The sequence below is a fragment of the Orycteropus afer genome, unplaced genomic scaffold (genome assembly GCF_000298275.1).
Source record: "Orycteropus afer afer isolate SDZICR_OR568_19922 unplaced genomic scaffold, OryAfe1.0 scaffold00002, whole genome shotgun sequence".
Taxonomy (NCBI): Eukaryota; Metazoa; Chordata; class Mammalia; order Tubulidentata; family Orycteropodidae; genus Orycteropus; species Orycteropus afer.
In genome coordinates, this window is record NW_006921589.1 from 25,393,956 (window position 1) to 25,415,355 (window position 21,400).

The window sequence follows — 21,400 nt, forward strand, 5'->3', positions numbered from 1 at the left end:
TGGGATTGCATTGAATGTATAGATTGCTTTGGGTAGAACTGACATTTTCACAATGTTCAATCTTCCTATCCATGAGCATGGGATGTTCTTCCATTTTTGTAGATCTCTTACAGTTTCTTGAAGCAGTTTTTTATAGTTTTCTTTGCACAGGTCTTTTGTGTCCCTGATAAGATTTATTCAACTTGGGTATTTTTTAGTTGTAGCACTTGCATTACCTTGGGATTGCTAAGTTATGGAGTACTGTTTAGTGGGCATTCTTTTGAATATTAAGAAAGCTTAGTGACATTTCCTCTCCCTGATGTCTTTATGCCCAGAAGACCAACATTCTGTAGTGGCACTGAGTATAACGTGAAAGCAGTGGATGGGTTTTCACTGATTTCCTCGAGCTGTACTTGGTAGCTATATAAACCTAATACATAGGATGCTTCCTCTATTCCATTTTCCTTTCCTATTATTAATGATCACATTGTGTGGAATACATGAAACTTAGAAGCCACTTGTTCAGCTCAGAAATCTGGATATTTCAAGGTACTTGACTCCTTAGACTTGTTGGTGGTGGTTGCTATTGAATCTGTTCCTGACTCATGGTGACCCCATGTACAATGGGACTGGACTGTTACAATCTGTGAGATTTTTCAGAAGTAGATTGTCAGGCCTTTTTTCCTAGTCTGTTTCAGTCTCAAAGCTCTGCTGCCACCTATTCAGCATCATAGGAACACACAAGCTTCCACTGACTTATTGGTAGTAGCCGTGCTTGATGGTCATGGGCTGGGAATCAAAACACACATCTCCCACATGGAAGTCAAGAATTCTACCACTGAATCACCATTGCCTCCCTGGAACTTGGATTAGGAACTTCAAGTTTGCCAATTAGGAAATGGATGCCAACAATTTGAGTTAGCACTTTAAAAAACCCAGAACCAAACCCACAAAGTTGATTCCAACTCCTAGTGACCCCCATAGGGTTTTCAAGGCTGTAAATCTTTAGGGAAGTAGATTGCTCCATCTTTCTTCAACGGAGCAGCTGGTGGGTTTGAACTAATGACCTTCTGGTTAGCAGTCAAATGCCTTACCCATTGCACCACTGGAGCTCTTTAAAAGGGACTTTAACTCTTGAATGCAAGATTCTGCTCCATGTTCAGATTTCAGGCTTACCAATCGATATCTTAAAGGCAAATGTGTAGCACAGTGCGTTTGACATATCCCTCATGTTTTCTTAAATACATCTTCAGAGAGAACTTTCACAGATGAGTTCCATAAAGTAACACACTTAGTTTCCCAAAGGAGCTGTTGTCCAGGAGGCTGTGGTCTCGGGTGTGAGATGAAGATTGTAGGAGGATTTTTAGGATGCTACTTTTTTAGGCTCTGGGAGATGGGGGAGAAGCAGAAGTGATCCTTGATGGTGAAGGAGCACTTGATCCATGGTAGAGTATCACATTATAGTCCCAGCCAGAGTGACCAGGTTTAAACAAGCAAGCAAACAAGTATTTTCTACTCACAATCCAGGTCAATACATAGAAAGGGAGGCATTGGGAACCATATAGGCTGTCCTGTCCCTCAGGTGCACTTGGACCCTGGTTGCCAACAAGGATACTTCATTTGTTCAGTATATTCAGCAGGGTTGTGCAGCTGTGGTGTGCCCGACCCTGCTTTGATACTGGTGATGTCTCAGTCCACTAAAGGGGGTCTCCATGAAGCTTCAGCTCTAGTGGGAGAAGCAGACAGTGACCACACAAATAATACAAACTCGAATTTCAAAGTGGTGAAGTGCTATGAAGAAAGGCCCAGTAGGATAAGAGGGATGGAGAAAGTGACAGAGTCTGCTGTTGTAAAGAGGATGGTCAGAGTAGATCTCTCCAAGGAGGAAACATTGAAGCAGATCTGAATGAAATGATGGAGTAAGAATGTTCCCAGCAGAGGGCCTGAGGAGAGAGCCTTGTTGGTGGGCAGGAGTGTGGTGGCCAATAGGAGATTAGATTGAGGAAGCAGCCAGGGACCAGATCATGTGGATTTTATACTGTAGAGTCTTACAGAATTTTGACATTTGTACTGAGAGTGATAGGGCACCTTTGGAGCATTTACACTTTAATTTGTTCTTAACCTTTTTGGGTCACGGACTTTGGCTGTCTGTTGAAGTCTCTGGAACCCTTTGCGGAATAATGCTTTTAAAATGCAGAAAATAAAACCACTGAATGTCGAAAGAAATCAATTAAATGGAAATGTATAGATCAGCATCCCCTATAAGGGACACTCATGCTCTGATTTACATTTCCAAAGAGTTGCTCTCATGTTGCCGGGAGGGTCCCCTATAACAGTCAAGGATAGAGGCAGAGACCAGTAAGATGGTGAGGCTGGGAGGAAAGCCATTTTCATGCATTCTGTAAGGCAATGGTCTCTAAAGAAGGACTATGCAAGACAACCTTTTTGAGGGCACGAAGAAAAAAATTGTTTCTATTTAATTTACAATCTTTTAAATACAAAAAGAAAAATATATCACTTTTATTTACATTTAATTTACCCTCATTTTTTTCATTTCTATGTTCAATATATGTTTTATAATCTCTTAATATACAAAGATGTAACCAAACCAAACGTTAGTACATTTATATAATTCATGACAAATTCTTCATTTATTAGAAGTATGTGCTCAAAAAGTATTTATGAGAGGGTTTTATTTTTCCATTAGTCAAATTTGAGGATCACAATGTCAGGAGAGTTACCCTATAAGAAACTAAAATAAATACTATGTTGGTATAGACCACATTCCATTTCAGAGGCCATATTGTGGGAGAGCATGAATTCTTGCCATGATTCAACCTTGCTCTATGTCAGTCATATTTCTCAAACAGCCTTAGCTTTCTTTAAGAGCCCCTGTATAGCTGTAAATCTATTTACACCTGATTGGACCAACTCTCACCTCTCTAGTAACATGTTTCTTCCAGGGACACAATCCCTAGGGTTATTTCAAGACAGGAAAAGGAGTTCTTCATATTCAAACTAAAATCCAGAAGGTTCTGAAGAGTATCTTCTGCTTCTAGCATTTTGAACTGTGGAGGCACAGCCATGCTCCCTTGTCCATCCTCTCTGGAATTTGGTCATCATCTTTCAGGCATCCCTTAGACCTGAGTCCTAATGTGCTTGCTCCTCACACTAGAAGCTCCAGAATTTATTAAAATCAGGCAATTGCTCTTGTAAGTCTGGATTTCCCAATTCTCTCTCCTTTTAAGAAAGTAGTATTTAATTGTGCTTTTTAGTGAAAGTTTACACAGCAAGTTAGGTTCCGCTTTGACAATTTTCACACAGATTGATCAATGACGTAGTGCCATCTTTGACACTGTGTCCACATTCTCAGTAATTGGGCTCTAGTTGTTTCGCTCCCAGGGCTCTAGCTCCCCTGCCTCTTATCTTCTCATCTTTGCTTTACATTAACTGTTGACTTTTTGGACTCACACAGATGTATTTTTGGTAGAGCATTGAACTAATGAATAATATCCTTTATTTTGTGTGTTACTGTGTTTTTCTGTTAAAAGGTGATCTCGGGGTATTTTTGGATCGGGGTTTAAAGAATGTTTCAAGGCAATATTTTCAGGAAGTCCTCTCAGACTACTGGTCTCAGTAGTCCAGTTAATCTGGCCATTTTAATGAATTTGGGTTTTGTTCTGCATTTTTCTCTCATTTTAATGAGGATCATCTTCTGTGGCCTTGGCTAGATCAGTCAGTGGTGGTAGCCGGGCAACATCTACTTCTTCTGGTCTCAGAGTAGTTGAGGTCGTGGATCACGTAGGCTATTAGCCTTATAGACTTGTTTCTTCTCTGTGATTATGTTACCTTCCTACTCTTTTGCATCTGACAAGCGAGACTGATAATTGTATCTTAGATGACCCCTCATAAGCTTTTAAGACCCCCAGATACTACTTACTTTACTAGATGTAGAACATGAACTTTGTGAACTATATTATGCCAATAGACTGAGTTGTTCCATGAGACTAAGGTTCTAAACTTTCAAACCTAGAAAACCAATCTCCCAAGGTGTTTGATTATGTCTGGCAAGTATCTGTAATTGTGTCTTCTATGAATATATGTGCCTGCACACACCTACCTGTACTTACATGTACAGATGGATATTTCTATCTCTACACATTTATGTATACACCTGTACCTACCTGTATAACTATATGCCTATACACATATATATGTGCCCATACACTCATTTTTTGGTCATTGTTAGTGTTGTTGCCAAATTATCTATGTCAGATTCTTTAGTACAAGCATCCTTTTATCCTGAATCCTAATGTGTTAAGCCTTTCTTTCTCCCATCTGATAGTCTCAGATGGAGCTCTCTAGAATATTTTTGCTCACTGTTGAGGTATAGCAAGCTAATCAGGTGCATTGTTCTAGGTGTGTATATAGCATAGTGTTGCACCAGGGTACAGCCCTCTCTGTTTACTTTCTAATACCCAGGAGGAGTGTCTGGAGTGGTGAAGGAAAGAAGGGAGGGTGAAAGGGAAGGGATGATGTGTAAGACAAGCTGATTTTGCATAAAAACTCTCCAGTTATAACTTGATTGATTGATTGATTGATTGATTGAAGGACCCAAGCAGAAATCTTCAGATAGGCTGCTGGGATGAAAATAAATGCATTGTAGCTATAGGTGGGTCCACCGGCCAAGTCAAGATGTAGATTGTCGCTGTGGAGGGAAATTTAGTCTTGACCATACTGACAATACTGACAGAAGACCTGCCTTATGAGAAGAAATTGGCATATGGAAGCGGGTAGAGAACCCAGAAATGAGGCCAGCCTAACCTCACTGTCCCTGTGTCCTAAATATAAAGTCATGTTCCTAATTCTGCATGTTCTTTTTCTGCTCCTCTGATTTTTGAACTCTGCCTGTTTGGGGAGCTCCTCCTTCATTTGGCTGAGTTCTTTCTTGGTTATATTTCATTTCTTGTTGATGATTATTTGCACAAAATTCAACTTGTAGGTGAACTAGTCAGGCATGGGGAAAAAATAGCTTGATGAATCACTAAGATGTAACTTGGCTAAAATGTCATCTGGGCTTAAAAGGGCCTGTCCACTGTGTTATTCTGTATAGCACCTAGCTGGAAGTAGGAAACCAAGCCCAGTCGAGCTATCTGCAAACAAGGTGTGGCAATAGAGGTGTGGTCATATTTGGTAAGACAGCCGGAGGAAAGACGCAGAAGTAGCTAATAGTTGTTGCTGTGTGCCGTTAAGTCAATGCCAACTCATAGTGACCCTATATGACAGGGTAGAATTGCTCTGCAGGGTTTCCTAGGCTGAATGAATCATTATGGAAGCATATCACCAAGTCTCTTCTCCATTGAAGTGGCTGGGGTTTGAACTGCCAACCTTTTGGTTAGCAGCTCAGCAATTGAACATTATGCCACTAGGACTCCTTAGCTAATGGACAGGATAGTTGATCTGGGCCAGGAATTAACTAAAGTTCTATATCATTTGCTGAGAAATAACTAAATCCTTGACATTATTTGTCAAAATGAAACAAAATAAAACTAGTAAAAAACAGAAAACAAACAAACAAAGCCAACAAGGGGAAAAGCAAACAGTTTGAAATTAAAAAAAGTACCCAAAGACATCCACTTTAATCTCCTTTATTTCCTCTCTGTTCCTCCTATGCCTTTCAGAATGTGATTGCCTGTGATGGACGGGTCAGTTCAATTGCAGGATTGATTTTGGGGATGGGATGTCTTTACTTGTTTCTGTAGAATTTCATGGGATTTCCTAGCTGCCTTTTTGTAATTGGGGTATGTTTGATTCCCAAGGCTCCTAGGAACTTTTTCTTTTACTTGCATTTGAAGACCTTGGGGGTGGAAGGCATGCTGAATTTCTGAAGTACAGTCTTAGGTACCTCATTTTCTCGTGTTTTTGTCTGATGCTAACTTTCCACCTGGAGAAACAGCCTTGTGGGTGAGCAATAAAAAAACAAAAACAAAACTCACTGCCACTGAGTCGATTCCGATCCATAGCGACCCCTCCTTGGGTTTCCGAGGAGGTATCTCTACCAAAGTAGATTGCCCAGTCTTCGTTCTGAGGAGTGGCTGGTGGGTTTGAACTGCCAGCCTTCAGGTGAGCAATGGCTTTGAGTAAATGGTGCAGGCTGCCAACACACTTCTCCCTGAGAGCACATATCCAACTGGGCTTCCTATTTCCCTTCGTATCCCACTCACTAAGGAGCTCTGGTGGTGCTGTGGTTAAAGCATTCAGCACCTAACCAAAAGTTGGGTGGTTTGAACCAATCAGCTGCTCTATGGAAGAAAGATGAGGCAACCTCCTTTCATAAAGATTGGAAACCTTATGGGGCAGTTCTACTCTGTCCTATAGGGCTGCTACAAGTTGAAATTGACTCCATGACAGTGGGTATCCCACTTAGAGCAGGCCTAAAGACCAGTTAGCTTTTCTCATCCATGCTTTATCACTATACTGAGAAGAAGGAGTCCTGGTGGTAGAATGGTTAAGCATTCAGCTGCTAACTGAATGGTCTGTGGTTCAAACCCACCAGCTGCTTCTCCATGGAGAAAAGACCTGGTTATCTGCTCCCAGAAGAACTCTGGTAGCAGTGCCTAATGCATCTGACTGCTGACCAGAAGGTTGGTAGTTCAAACCGACCAGCCACTCCACAGCAGCAAGACTGGGTGATCTACTTCTTTCAAGATATATTGCCTCGGAAACCCAATGGGGGTCACTATGAGTCAGAATCAACTCAATGGCGGTGTTTTTTGTTTTGTTTTGTTTTTAAGTCTGCTCCCACAAAGATTTCAGCCAAGAAAACCGTATGGGCTAGTTCTACTGTGTCCTCCAGGGTCACCATGAGTCAGAACCCACTTGGTGGCACACAATGACATACTGAGAAATATTTAAAACTTAAAAAGACTGTTTTCCAATATTTCAGTTCCCCATAGTAAATCCATACTTGGTGGTCAGGAGCAGGGAACTCTGGAGTTTTTATTGTTGCCAGTTAGACCTGTGTCATGAGCATCCCCTGTGGGCACAGTGGGTGGGAGGAGGAGAGGCAGGTCAAATTCATTGAATCCTTAACTGTGTGGCAGGCTCAGAAAGTTTCTCTCTAATGTGTCTTATCTGTGACAACTTATTAAAACATCACAATAAATGTGGGGAGCTCATCCCCATTGAACAGGTGAGATTACTGAGATTACTGTAATTAACTCAGAGAGAACCCAGGTGTGATGACTCTAAAGTTTATGTCTGAGACCCTCCCCAACACACACTCTGCTACCTTCTCTTTGGCAGGAACATCTTTTCTAAAACTTTGGCTTTAAGGATCCGAAGGTGAACTTTTAACACCGCTCAGTGATTCATTTCTTTTCTGGTTTCCACCACTGAAGTGGTGTCCTCCTGTGCGACCAGCCCTCCTCCATGTCCTCTTGGTTCCCTTGAAAAGAAATGCCTGTATTTCTCATTCCTCTTCTCTATGGGTCTTACAGAGCGGTGACTCACTAGGGCACCAATTTAATGAAATAAAATTTTCAATCATGTTTGGTTTGATTCTAGGTGATACAAATAAAGAATTGTAAATGCTTTGTAGTCAGGTTTCAAGGGAAGGAAAAAGGTGGAAAGAAGAAAGTGGGTCAAGTGTAGTATCTGGGCCATGTCTCCTCATGTGCAGCTAAGTGAAGGTTAAAAAATTGGAGAAATAATGGGGCAACCAGTTTTACCTTAAGAGGAATAAATATTTGACACTATGTGTCCTGAAATTCTGGGGATGGCACTTTGGTAGACACTAACAATGATGATATTATTGTATGCCGTTGACTCTATTCAGACTCATAGCAACCCTACAGGGCAGAGTAGAACTGCCCCACAGGGTTTCTTAGGCTGTAGTCTTTACAGAAGCAGATTGCCAGCTCTTTCTCTTGTGGAGCCACTGGTAGGTTCAAACCGCCAACCTTTTGGTTAGCAGCCAAGTGCTTAACCATTGCACCACAAGGGCTCCCACGATGATGATAGTTATAATATTTACCAAAAATTCACTGGCATCAAGTTGATTCTGACTCATAGCAAACCCTATTGGGTTTCCAAGGCCATAAATCTTTACGAAAGTAGATTGCCCCATCTTCTTCCATGGAGTGGCTGATGGGTTTGAACCATCAACCTTCTATCTAGCAGTCAACTGCCTTAGGCCCTGTGCCACCAGAGCTCCTTATAATACTTACCAGTTAGTTGTGTATGATATGTGTTAAGTGCCATCCCATTAGTATGCAATGTTGTTGTTAGGTGCCTTTGAGTTGATTTTGACTCCTAACGACCCCATGTGACAGAGTAGAACCATCTCATAAAGTGTTCTCTGGGCTGTAAAATAGCTCTTTCTCCCATGGAGCCTCTGGGTGGGTTCTAACCACCAACATTTCAGTTGACAGCTGAGAGCTTAAGCATTTGTGCCACCAGACCTCCTTTAATATGTAATACATAAATACATTAATTCATTCTTTCTAATTCTTCCATTCTCTTGTTTGAGGCACATACTATTATCATTTCTATTTTACAGCAAAGAAAAAAGAGGCACAGAGAGATTCATTAAGTTGTCCAAGGTTAGAGAATTCAGGGAAGAAATGGAAGTTGAGCCCAGGAAAGTGGCTTCAGTTTTTGACTACTATGCCCGCCTGCCTCTCAATGGTGGGGGCTCAGGAATTCCATGATTTCAGATGTTTCAAAGATTGTTTTCATTCTTAATTAGAACCAGACCACCATAGAGTTGGAAGGATAAATATTTGTCATGTTGGTGACAGACATGATGGGTTAAAAGAAAGGTCCAAAGAAAAATCATGTGCTTTCTCTTGCATATTCCCCCATCTGCATTTATTGGATAAAAAAACTCACTTGAGTACAAGTACTCAAATTTCATGCTTATAAGCAACTTCACTGTGGCTAAAACCTTGCTGTATAAAGTGACTTTAAAAATATTTTATAATAATGAGTGTCTCTCTAATATGAACACTCTAGAGTCATTAAGTTATGGATGGACTTCCTAAGTAGGATTTTGGGCAACATCTTACAGAAATGCCAGGAATCCTCAAATGATTTTTGTTTTACTCTCCCTCAAAGTGTAGTCTCTTCTCGTGACTGTCCATCCCCTCACATTTACTGGAAGGAATGTGTCAGTCAGCTACCTGGCTAGAGTCTGTGGTAGGAGGGAAGGGGAGAGAGGAGACTAAAAAGCCTAAAAGGGTAAATTACTGTAGGTTCTGGAGAAAAATAGAATTAGAAGCATTTGTGGTTCAGATGAAAATAGCACATTTCCTTTCTACTTGGACTGTGGGGACCAAAGTCCTCCTGGGATTAGAAAATAAATAAAAATTGATCCCTCACCAGTTGAAGGAAATTCTTGGACTCTGGGAACTGAAAGGACAGCTCCAGGTTTGAGGAGCTGATGTAACCACAATTGAAGGGGGAAAAAAGAAAAAAAAAAAACCAGGAAACTAAAAAGTGATGCATTCCTGACGGGAAATTTAGTCTTTCAAGAATGATTTAGACAGCCCTCTTCCAAGACCTGCCATCAGACAGCAGAACCCCATCAAGTGTGCAGCCATTTTGTTTCCATTGCTGACCATGGTCATTTCATCTCTTCTTGCAGGTGAGAAGCCTTACAAGTGCTCATGGGAAGGATGTGAGTGGCGTTTTGCACGTAGTGATGAACTCACAAGGCACTACAGGAAACACACGGGTGCAAAGCCCTTTAAATGCAACCACTGCGACAGGTAAAGAGACTTAGAGGCTGCTGGGATGGAGAAGGGCATTGATGACGTGAGTTGGTGGTTGGGCTGTCCATGTGCTCTTGGAGTTATCTCAAACATCTCCCATGCCTACGCGGTCCTGGGAATGCCTTTTACTTCTCCATTGAGAGAGCCAAACCAATGAGATGAGGGTGCCCCCTTGCATATAATCAAGAGGGGATGTGAATCCTTGGTTTAGTTCCATAAGCATTTATTGAGCACTAGCTTTGGGCCAGGAACTGTTAGTCAGTCATTGGGACATGAGAATCACAAAGACATAGTTCCTGTCCTCAAGGAGGTGATGGCAACAAATTAAAAAAAAAAAACAGTTGCCATAGAGTCATTTTGACTCATCATGACTCCACTGTGTCAGACTAGAACTGTGCTCCATAGGGTTTTCAATGGCTGGTTTTTCGGACTAGGTCATCAGGCTCTTCTTCCAAGGCACCTCTGAGTAGACCCAACCCTCCAACCTTTACTGTTAGCAGCCAAGCATGTTAACCATTAGACTCCAGATCAGTATAATGTGAAAAGTAAGAGGATAGAAAAGTGTCACCTTTAGCTACTTCTTTTGATCTTTTTATTAACATCCCTGACACTTTCCCTTATTCTTAATAGTAAGAAAGAATAGAAAGCTTACTTAACAAAAGAAAGCATTAGTTACACGGCTTTTCTCTGAATGTAATTCCAAGAAGAGAATTCCTATTCTTTGGGGGGTCTGAGCCATTCTGTCCCCCTTGGAAACAGGTACAAAAGTCCAAAAGATGGCACAGCTTTGAGAATGTACCCTGTAATTCAATTTCAAACCTTCAGCATTTGAGATTGGAAGAAAAAGCATGTAGCAACAGATACTACCCAAGTAATAGTATCTGACAGCCCTGGCATTATCAACCAATAAACCCCAAAATGGAGACTGTGCAGGCCAAGGTGAAGGCAGGATTAGGTTTAGACATAATCAAATAATGGGCTTGCATCTGAGCGTGTTATCCTTCTAATCCTATTTCTGTGTTTAAAAGGAAGCTTAAGAAAATTAACCATCTTTTTAATGCAATACTAAAGGTCTCAGTTATGATGAGAAAAATGCTTCTAATATGATAAAAGCCCCTGAAAGCCTCAGGGTTCCCCGGCTTGGCCAGCAGCTCACAGGGTGTCAGAGGGGGTGTGCAGGATGTCAGGAGAGGCCTGGCTGCGTGGGGAGGAAATGCGATCGCTTTCGCATCCTGCCACCCCCGGTCCCGATGTCCCCACATCCCGCTTACCAGGCCTTCCTTGCCAGCCTTCCTAGAGGAGCGTGTGTTTGTTTGGAGAACAGGGCAGGAGTGGCCAAGTCTCGTGTGTGCAGATTTGACTTGGCATGCCACTGAGAGGCTTATAAAGGAGCATTTATGTTTTTCCTTTTTTTTTTTTCCTTCTTCCTGAAGAGGCTATTTTCCTCTTATCTTCATTCTTTAAGAACTAAATAAAGACCCATGCCTCCTGGAGCTCAGAGATAACCTCCCACCCCAAGGCTGAGGAAGTACACTTCATGAAGCTATTGTCTCTCATTCCCTGGGAGCTCTGCTCAGCTACCCCAGGACACAACTCCCTGGTTCATTCCAATCCCATTACCTGGGAGCCTCTGGATTCCCGTGAAAGCTCTTCTTCTGCAGACGGTGCTTCAGTACAAACCAGTTGCAGTTGGGTTGACTCCAACTCATGACCACCCCATGTGTGTCAGAGTAGAACTGATGATTTTTTGCAACTAGATTGCTAGTCCTTTCTTCTGAGGCACCTCTGAGTAGACTCAATCCTCCCACCTATTAGCAGCTGAGAGCACATGAACCATTTGCACCCCTCAGGAAATCTTCATTTGACATCATTCCTCAACTCCCACATCACATTTTCCTGGTTCACTCCTCGCTAGCCCTGGCTACTAATGAAGTAGCTACATATATGGTGACCCTCTGGTCACAGTCCTTTGATGGTGAGCATTCCCTTATATCATCTAGGATGAAGGTGTGAATTGTCAGAGAACGATAGTATGCACAGTAGGTATGCACAGTTTAGTAACAGGGAAATCTATGGAGAGAGAGAGTATACGGGAACTCTGCTAAGCTTGTTTGTAAACCTAAAATGGCTGTGAAAAATAAAGTCCATTAATTAAAAAAAAAAAAAAAAGGCAAGTCACCACCTCTGAAGAGTGGTGAAGATATTACCTTGAGATTGTAAACAATATATTCTAAGTTACTATAATCCTTAGAAATGGGCAAAGAGTTCTCATGGGAAGATTGCCAAAGTTAGCATTCCTTTCCTCAAATCACCTGATGTATTGAGGAATTTACCACCTTCCAGGAGGAGGTACATTAAAATTAAATCTGGCCATTGGCATGACTTACATGGAGAAATATCTCAGATCTGTTGGCTACTTCAGTGAAGAGGCTGGCAGAGATGGGTCATCTGGTAGCCTTTTGCTTTATTGTCTTCAATAAAATATACTTTCGTGTCTGGAGCTAGAGATTTGCTGAGCTAATGTACAGTTGGGTGCTGTGGTATTTGGGGTGGTTATGAGTAGATAGATTCCTGTGGCAGAGGCCAGCCGTCAGTACATTTTCAACAATGTTGGAAATGAGGGGCTCGACTGCCACTGGTGTCTCATGACAGACAGCACCCTGCGCTTCAATCATAGTGATTGTGCTAAGAATAGAGCTGATCTGGGAGGTAGCATCAGGAATTGGAGTGGCCCCAAAGCAGATGAAAGTAAAGTCTGGAGCAACCAGGGAGTTGGCATCCCTTAGAAGACTGTTACCTTCAGAAACAGAGGGCTTCTGTAGTCCTTAGCAGGACACTGTGTCCCATTGACGCCGTGTGTGGAGGAGCACAAGAAACCTACTTCTTGCCTCTTTAAACCTGAGCATCCAGACTACCCTATTCAGAGGCCAATCTAGGTACTTTAGGCATGTACTAAGTCTAACTTATACTTTAATTTTACTTATACAGTAGCTTTAAAAAAAAAGATTTTTTTTTTTTTTTTTTTTTTTGAGAGAGGCAGTCAAGTTTAAAATTGTTAGATGTTATATAAAAGTCTGTATTTCTAGGTTTGCCCGGAAAAATTAGATCTGGCAACTGTAGGCTCACATTCCCACTTGGCCATAATTTACTGGAGCTCAATCAATAGCAATTGCAACCCATTTTCGACAGCCATGTGATCGCTAATTTCCCACCGTTGCCACCACTTGCTGTGGTTTCACCAACACGATGGCAGACGTCAGTTGCCATGTATCATCATGCATACTCTGTTGTTCCTTCTTAGAGTAGAGCAACATCTCTTCATTTTCTTACCTTATCAAAAGTGGAAACAGATAGTCCAAGAATGCTGTGTGTTTCTTACACTTGACCCACTGTACCCCTTTACTTTCCTGTCTAGACCCTGCAGATATTGGGTTCTGTGACCTTTGACTTCAAGATCACATCGGGAGAGAAAGTGATGAGGGGTTATGCCATTTTCTTACTAGCTTCCCAAATGACCAACCGCTGGAGGCACGAGTGTTGTCTCCTAACCTGTAGCGCATGAGGGTGCTGATGGTGGCAAACAGTACTTTGTTTCATTGTAGTGGTCATTGTACCACTGACTCAGCACAGTTGTAAACCAGATATCCCAGATCTTGGACAGCTTATAAGAAAAGAGAGCATTTTGATTTTTAAGTCAGCCCACTTACAGGGGGTGAGAAATACCCACCAGTATCTAGTACTTTTTTCCCCTGAAGGATTGCTGTTGGCTTCTGCAGTCATGTGCCTTAATATGCATGTGACTGTAATGTGCCTTTTTCATAAGCCTGAGAAGTGACTGTAGAGGTACAGCTAGTTCTCTTGATCCATCACTTTCAGTCATGAAGGACCTTCTGATTTAAGGTCATCTCACTGCTGTATGGTTATAAAGACCCTCTGGGGGTATGTTATATATTTGATTCTGCATTTCTAGATGCTGAGTTTATCTATTACCTTTTACTAGTCCTATGTGGAGCTCAATAAGTATAAATGAATAAATATAAATTAATCATCACCAAATATCTTGCTGGTGTATTGAATTTAAATGAAAACCTCAATGCTGAAGGACCTAGTCTAATTCCAAGCATCATATGCTTCCTATAATTTGAGCCAGTAATGACACTAGTTTAATCCAGCAGAGATGCAATTATATTTCATGCCATGTTAAAGATATGATTTGTTTTTTCACTTTTTTTTTCCTGAAAAAATGTAAATTGTGAAGGCAGAGACTTGTGCATGTATTACTAGATACTTAGCCCAAAGTCAGCAATTGGTAAAGGCAGAATAAAAATCTGGAACACATATACATTGAAACTTGTGAGAACTGAAACTCGACTGCCTTGTTTTTCCAGGTCTCGCAAGTTTGTGGTGCAGTCACCACTTTTTTATAGCTCTTTATTTGGTGGAAAATATTTAAGTTTTCCTTCTTTGACAGGTTTCTACCTTACACAGGTTCCAGCTTTCACAGGTTTTACTGAAGGGTTGTTTAAGATGAAGTTCTGTATCAAGCATACTATTTTCCTGTAAGTTCCCAGTACGTAGAAGGGAATACAAAGGGTGCTTGTCCACTGCCACGGCCTCCACTCTTCTCACCATCTCCGATGCCTCCTTTCCTCTTTTGGGCAGGCAGGATTCTTCGTGTCCACCTTGTTGCTTTTGCACAGATCCTTACTGCCACACTTGACCAGATTAATCTCTGTATTAGTTTTCTATTGTCTGCCATAACAAATTACCACAAATTTAGCAAGGTAAAACATAACTGTATTATCTTACCAGTCTATAGGTAAGAATGCCAACCTGGATCTCCCTGAGCTCAAATCAAGGCATCAACAAGGCTGAGTTCTTTTCTGATGCCCTAGGGGACGATCCACCCCTTGCCCTTCACAGCTTCCAGAGGGCATCTGCATTCCTTGGCTCCTGGCCCTCTTTCTCCACCTTCAAAGCCAGCAATTTCGGGCCAAGTCCTTCTCACACTCCCGTCCCTTTGGATCTCTCTTTCAGCTCCCTCTTCCACTTTCAAGGACTCTTGTGATTCCATTGGGCCCACCCAGATATTCCATAATAATCATCTTTTGTTCCTATCCTTTTTCCTATAAGATGATTGTTCTTTTATGCCATTGAGTCAATTCTGATTCATAGCAACCCTATAGAATTGCCCGACATGGTTTCCTAGGCTGTAATCTCTAGGGGAGCAGATCACCAGGTCTTTTCTGCCACGAATGGCTGTGGGTTCAAACTACCAACTTGTGCATTCGTCGCAGAACATATAACTATTGCACAACCAGGGCTCCATCTGCAACCTTAGCTCCCCTTTGCATGTAACCTAGCATATTCAAGGTTCTGGAGATTAGGATATCAATATTTTGAGGGACTGTTATTCTGCTTGCTACAATCTCCTTAAACTGATAGTTCAGCTCTCCCTTTTTCTCAGCCTAAAGGATGTGTGGCTGAGACCATGGGCTGTCAAGTCAAACTGCCAGTACTGCTAGTTGCCATTGAGTCAGCTCAGACTCATGGCAAGCCCTTGTGTACCAGCGTAGGCCTGTGCTACACTGGATTTTCAATGGCTGGGGTTTTGGAAGGATATCCTCAAGCTTTTCTCCTGAGGTATGTCTGGGTGGATTCAAACCTCCCACCTTTGAGTTAGCAACCAAGTGCATTAACTGTTTGCATCACTCAGGGACTCTGGAGTCTAACTACCTAGGTTTAAATAGTGCCTTAGTTTTTTTTTTTTTTTTTTTCTGATGAATGACTCATCTGGTAGTGGAGATTAGAATGAAACCTTTTTTATGGGATTCTTGTAAGAGTGTTAACTTTAAAAAAGGAATATTAAAAAAACAAAACAAAACAAAAAAAAATCTTCCTAGCTTGGATCTTCTTTCCCAGGCTGTTGGGATGGATGAAGGAAAGAAGAGAAAAAGAGAGAGAGAGGGTGGGGTTTGTTGTTGTTGTTGTTATGGGCCGTTGAGTCAGACCTGACTCATAGCAACCCTTCCTTGGGTTTCCAAGGTGGTATCACTATGGAATTAGATTGCCCAACCTTCCTTCCAAGGAGTGACTAGTAGTTTTGAACTGCCAGCCTTCTGGTTAGCAGTCAAGTGCCTTAGGCACTATGAGGGAAAAAGAAGGGATAGAGAGAGAAAAGAAGAGAACAGACCATGGGTTATACTGAACTGTGTCCCTCGGGCAGGACCCTTAATGCAAGTTAAATGCTAAATGCTCGGCAGGCTGCAATGCTTTTTCTGTGTACCAGTAACATCAAATACTTGCTTTTAAAGATAAATTATCACCATTTTATAGCAAATCAGATCTCCTTTAGAGAAAACTCAAAGGGATTACCCAAATATGGTCATACCAAATCAAAGCCTGAAATAAGTGGCTATCATTGAAATTGTTACTGTTCAATATATTCTTGGATTGGATTGTTTTTTGTTGTATTTATCCCATTCTTGTGTGTTTTTCATTTTACCTTTGATCTGTTTTACTCATTTTCCCCAGATTCTACCCTGCACGCATACCTATTTAAGACACGGACACACACAGAGGGTGTGGAGAATGTTGGGTCAGGGGAACGGGTGGGTTTCTTATTTGTTTGTTTTAAGAATGAATAGACACAGGAAAACGCTGCAGCAAATGGGACCCCTTGCTAACCTGCATAGGGCAGCCTGCTAACAGCCTCACAGGAGTGTTAAACTGTAGCGATGTCACAGGCCTCAGGGGAGCCCGGGACTTTCTCATAGGTGGGAGAGTGGCTCATTTTAAGAGAAGAGATCAGAGGAAGAGTCCATACCAAACAATTGTCTTACTTACCTGCTGATTTTACTGGGATTCTAGCCAGAACCTTAGATTAGAGGCTGCAGGGATATGGGAATGCCCACCCTATGTGTTTGAAGGTACAGAAACCTGACTCAGACTGTTATTGGCTTCGAAGGGTATTTACTGAGCTGAAGTAACTAAGACAAACAGCATTAGTTTTGTCTTTAGGCTTTTGCTTGGTTCTAGGGTCTCAGGTGTGGTCATCAGAACTCTCCTTCTCTCTCCCTGGCTCTCCTTATTCTCTGGTAACTTGGTTCTCACCTAGACTCTTTCCCACAGTGACAATATGGACACCAGCAACTTCAGGCTTGTATTTTAGCACCTTAGCAACCCCATTTGAAAGAGAGCTTCTCCCAGTAATTTCAGCAAATGCCCCATAGCTGACACTCATTGGCCTTTACAGATCACATGATTGTGCCTTAGCAGATCATGATGGTCACAACTTCAGTCCTAGGAGGAAGGTCATGTCCACACAATTGAGAACACAGAAGTGTTACCATCTAGGAAAAATACAAGTTGCTGGTGCCGGAGGAAAGGTGAAGGAATGAAGACAGCCATTGCATCCAGTCTGAGGCTGAGGGAAGCCTTCATCAGTGGTCCATAGATAGAGACCAGGAAATAGCTCGAAAGAATGGGCTCAGCAGTACTGCCTGGATTCTGATCCCAGATCTACTCACTAGCTATGTGGCCTTGGTGTGAGTTTCCTTCACATGTGTGTGGACAAGCATGCATACATATACTTGAGTACTTACCACAGAGGGTTATTGAGGCTATTGCCAGGGTGATACTGGGGAAATACTAGCATACTCAATAAATATGACTTTCCTCCTTCATTCTTTTTCTTGACTTGAACAGAGGGTGTCTGTGTAGGCCTATAGGTATTACAGGCAGCATTTCTGGGATTTTATTGTAAAGCTCAAGACTGGAATCTGGGTCTTGAAACTTCAGAGTTCCGTCTTCAATGATATAGGCTATTCTTTACTTTATTTACAGTATATGGGCATGTGGTTTCCAAGGTATTTTCACATTCATCTCTTCTTGAATAATGACAATTATGATAATAACAACATTGATTGAGATCTTACTATGTGTCATTTTACTGAAGAGGAATTAAGGCACAAAGAGATTAACATGTTCAGAGTCACACAGCTACTGGAAGAGCTGGGATTTGAACCCAGGCAGTCTGAGACCTGAGCTGGTGGTCTTCCTCCTAACACACTGTTTCTCCATACATATGTACTGCCTCTCTTTGAGGTTGTTGTTGTTGTTATGTGCTGTGGAGAGTCGGCCCCGACTCATAGCGACCCCTCCTTGCGTTTCCGAGGGGGTATCACAATGGAAGTAGATTGCCCAGCCTTCCTTCTGAGGAGCGGCTGGTGGATTTGAATCACCAGCATTCTGGTTAGCAGTCAAGTGCCTTAGGCACTGTGCTACCAGAGCCCCACTCTTTGAGGTAGGGTTGATAAATTCCTAGGCCTGGTGGTGCAAACAGTTAGGAGCTGGGCTACTAACTGAAAGATTGGCAGTTTGAACCCAACCAGAGGCATCTCAGAAGAAAGGCCCAGCAGTGTCCTTATAAAAGGTGACAACTCTGACAACCCTATATAGCATAGTTTACTTGGAAACACATGTCGTCTCCATAAGTCAGAATGGACTCAACAGGCAACTTGTTTTTGGTTTGAATCATTTTCTAAGGGGTAGTGGAAGTTGAGTTCTTTTATTTGAACCTCTTTAATATACTTGTTGTTTATGTTTCCTAGGTGTTTTTCCAGGTCTGACCACCTTGCCCTCCACATGAAGAGACACATCTAAAAGCCTAAAGGCCAGAGTTGCCATGGCATCGGCTGTTGTCTGAAGGAAATGCCATGAGGCAGGGGGCTGGACTTCAAGCGGGGACCCATTGCCTCGCAGAAGAAAGTTCTCACTTATAAACCTCTGTGTACACACACACACACACTCTCTCACACAAAGACACACGCACATTCACATTGTCATGCACTCAACTATATTTAAAATATATACGTCTCTTCTTTATGCCTTGCCCTAGCCAGATGGTAGAAGACAAAGAAGAAGGAAAGCAGGTGAACTCAGCAAGGCAGACTGGCTGCTTACTTCAGCACTATTGGAATTATTTCCCGCTGTTGCCAATGGAAATCAAAGCAAATGGATGTGACGTCTCTGCAGGTGGACGGCAGTAAGAGGGGCTTATTTAACTTGCTTCTCAGTGCAACTTGATAGGAGAGTACAACGTCTTAAAGTTGCATATGTGTAGCACTAACGTTTCTTTTTAAATAATTGGGGGAAAATGACCTAGAAAACCAAATTGCAGTTTGGTAGCCAAAATTAACTCTTGGTTTATTTGTCCTTTGTGTGTGAAAAGTCCTACTATTCTGTGCGTCAGACTTCCTCACAGAACTCTTGATCGGTTTTGGTTCTTCTTAGCACTATTGAGATCTTTCGAGTCAATACCAACGGCCTTAGCGGCGGCAGACTCTGGAATGACACCTTACACCTTTCTGGCCTGCATTTCTCTAGACTTCACTCTCAAGGGAGGAGTTTTCTTTTCTTACTTTTTTGACTCTTGCACACCATATGCACTAGGGATTCTGGAAACTTCTAGCATGACTGCAAAGTGGCCAAGAGAATAAAGTCCTTGATGATCAATCACAGTATATCCCTTGAGCCTCACCTTATTGCCAGTGCTAGATTTTTTCTTTTTAATCTCTCTGTTTTTGCTAATGAAAACTTGAAAAGCTTGTTTGGAAGCTTAAATGTTTTCTCTTTTCTCCATGGACTAACCCTCTCCAGGACTATCTCGGCACCTGGATGTCCAGCTCTCGGAGCAGCCAATCAGATGGGACATCACAGTTCTCTCATCCTCCCTGAGGCATGATGACCTCAGCTCATAGTGATCAACCACTGTGTTGTGTGTCATTGCTACCCTAAAACCAGTTACAGCATAGATGTTGCTAGTCTCAAAGGGCAGCTGCATATTTAACCTAACTTTGGGTTATGACCTGACAAAAGCCAAAAATTTCACTCTTTCCAGGAGTGGGGAAAACTGAGGATGCCTCCCAAGTCTAGGGGCTTCAAAAAACATCATCCTATCTTCCTCTCTCATGCCCACTGAGCTCATATTACCCCACTTGTTAAAAATACACATCTCAAAATGCCATGGTGGGAATGGAGGGTTGACATTTAAGGAAAGGGTTGAGGTATTTCTCTTGTGGTCTATCTAAAAGGAGAGAAATATTTCTAAATTTTTTGGCTAGGTCCACCATGACTTGTGACTTAGAACACTCAGAATCAACATTTACTTGGAAGGCTGACTCCAAGGGGGTTGACATTCCTCACTTTTCATCCCATGCACACCCACCCAATATCGGTATCTATCTACCCGCATTCTTAGCTAGCTGGCACTGGCCTCAACTCCAAAGACTGCCTTTAGGACCATTAAATGGCCTATGCAACCAAGCGGGGTGGTTATTAGGACAGATTGTATATTTTGTATATTCTGGGACCATCCCTTCAAGACACGTCTAAAAACAAAATGGCATTTGGTCCGCACATGGTTGCTGCTCCTTCATACCAGCTGGCTCCCCTCCTGCCCTCCTTTGACTGTTTGATTCATTGACTGTTAAAATGCCATCCCATACATACTTGGGATACAAAACAGAAGTCTTTAAAAGGAAACCATAATATAAGAAACACAAACCCATATATGACAGCAACCTTCAAGATCCTTGGCATTTGGTTTTTCGGCTTTCTGCAAACTTTGCTTTCTCTGAAACGTTGAAACTACTCGTCTGAGGGTAAAGGAGCCTCTTTATCACAAATGCTGTAGCTGCCAATTGGACACCTGAGGTATTTTGAGGTCTGACCCTTAGAATTTTCTTTCTCTGTTTTCTTTTGTCAATAGACCAAAAAACAAAAACAAACAGGAAAAAAAAAAAAAAAAAAAAAACCACCCTAAAACACACACACATAAAATCTGTCCATTTGCCAGAGGCGATTATGTATATGTTAGTGGGAGGGTATTAAAAGAAAATCAGTTTTATTCCAAAGATTTAAACCTAGACATGACTTAGAAATAATTTCTAGAGCACTGCTTGCTGACAATCTTGTAGTTCTCTACTGTATCTGAGAGCATTTTATGGCCAGTCCATCAGGGCATCCCATGGGATTATATTTGAATGTGTGGTACATCCTTTCTGGATGAAGGATATGGGAGGGACCTTGAACCTCAGCCGTATTAAACTGTAGCACCTCCAGTCAGTGCACTAGATGAAACTTTAGACAACTTAGATTTTGTTGGTTCCTTTCTTTTCTTTCTTTGTAGCAGCCTCCAGCGTGAATGCACGCACACACCAGTGATGGCGTTAGCCGTGACTGCCAAGACTTACAAATGTTCTCTCCCGTGCTGGAGCTGCTCTTGCCTCTCGAAACACTATTGTTAAGGGTTTATAATACTTCATTTAATTTTTGAACTGACCAATGCAAGGCTCTATTTAAAAGGAAAGTTGTGGGGGGAAAAAAAAAAAGAAGAGAGAATGCAAAAGAGAGTAACCATTGCTTGTTTGCTCTCTTGTCCTCTGGGGTCTTGAAAAGATCTCATTTGAATGTGGCAGAACAAAGGCCCTTTGGTCCTCATCAGTGTCTGAAATGTTTAGTACCTTCTCTCTTTTGTATCCGTGAGGTCCTTTGTAATCTGCCCCTGGCCTTCCTCAGAGCAGAGGGTACTGATGGTGGTGCTGGCTTCCAAGTCACTCATTGACTGTGAGAATCGGCCTGAGAAT

The 21,400-nt window shown here is 42.0% G+C and overlaps 1 protein-coding gene across 1 annotated transcript in view; it reads left to right on the forward strand.

Moving 5' to 3' along the window:
• KLF7 (Kruppel like factor 7) overlaps positions 1-18,416 on the forward strand; it is a 107,075-nt gene extending 88,659 nt beyond the window's left edge. The window contains exons 3-4 of the mRNA XM_007934771.2: positions 9,626-9,749; positions 18,365-18,416. Coding sequence (XP_007932962.1) covers positions 9,626-9,749; positions 18,365-18,416 — 176 coding nt within the window. The remainder of the gene's footprint in view (positions 1-9,625; positions 9,750-18,364) is intronic.
• The last annotated feature ends 2,984 nt before the right edge of the window (positions 18,417-21,400 follow it).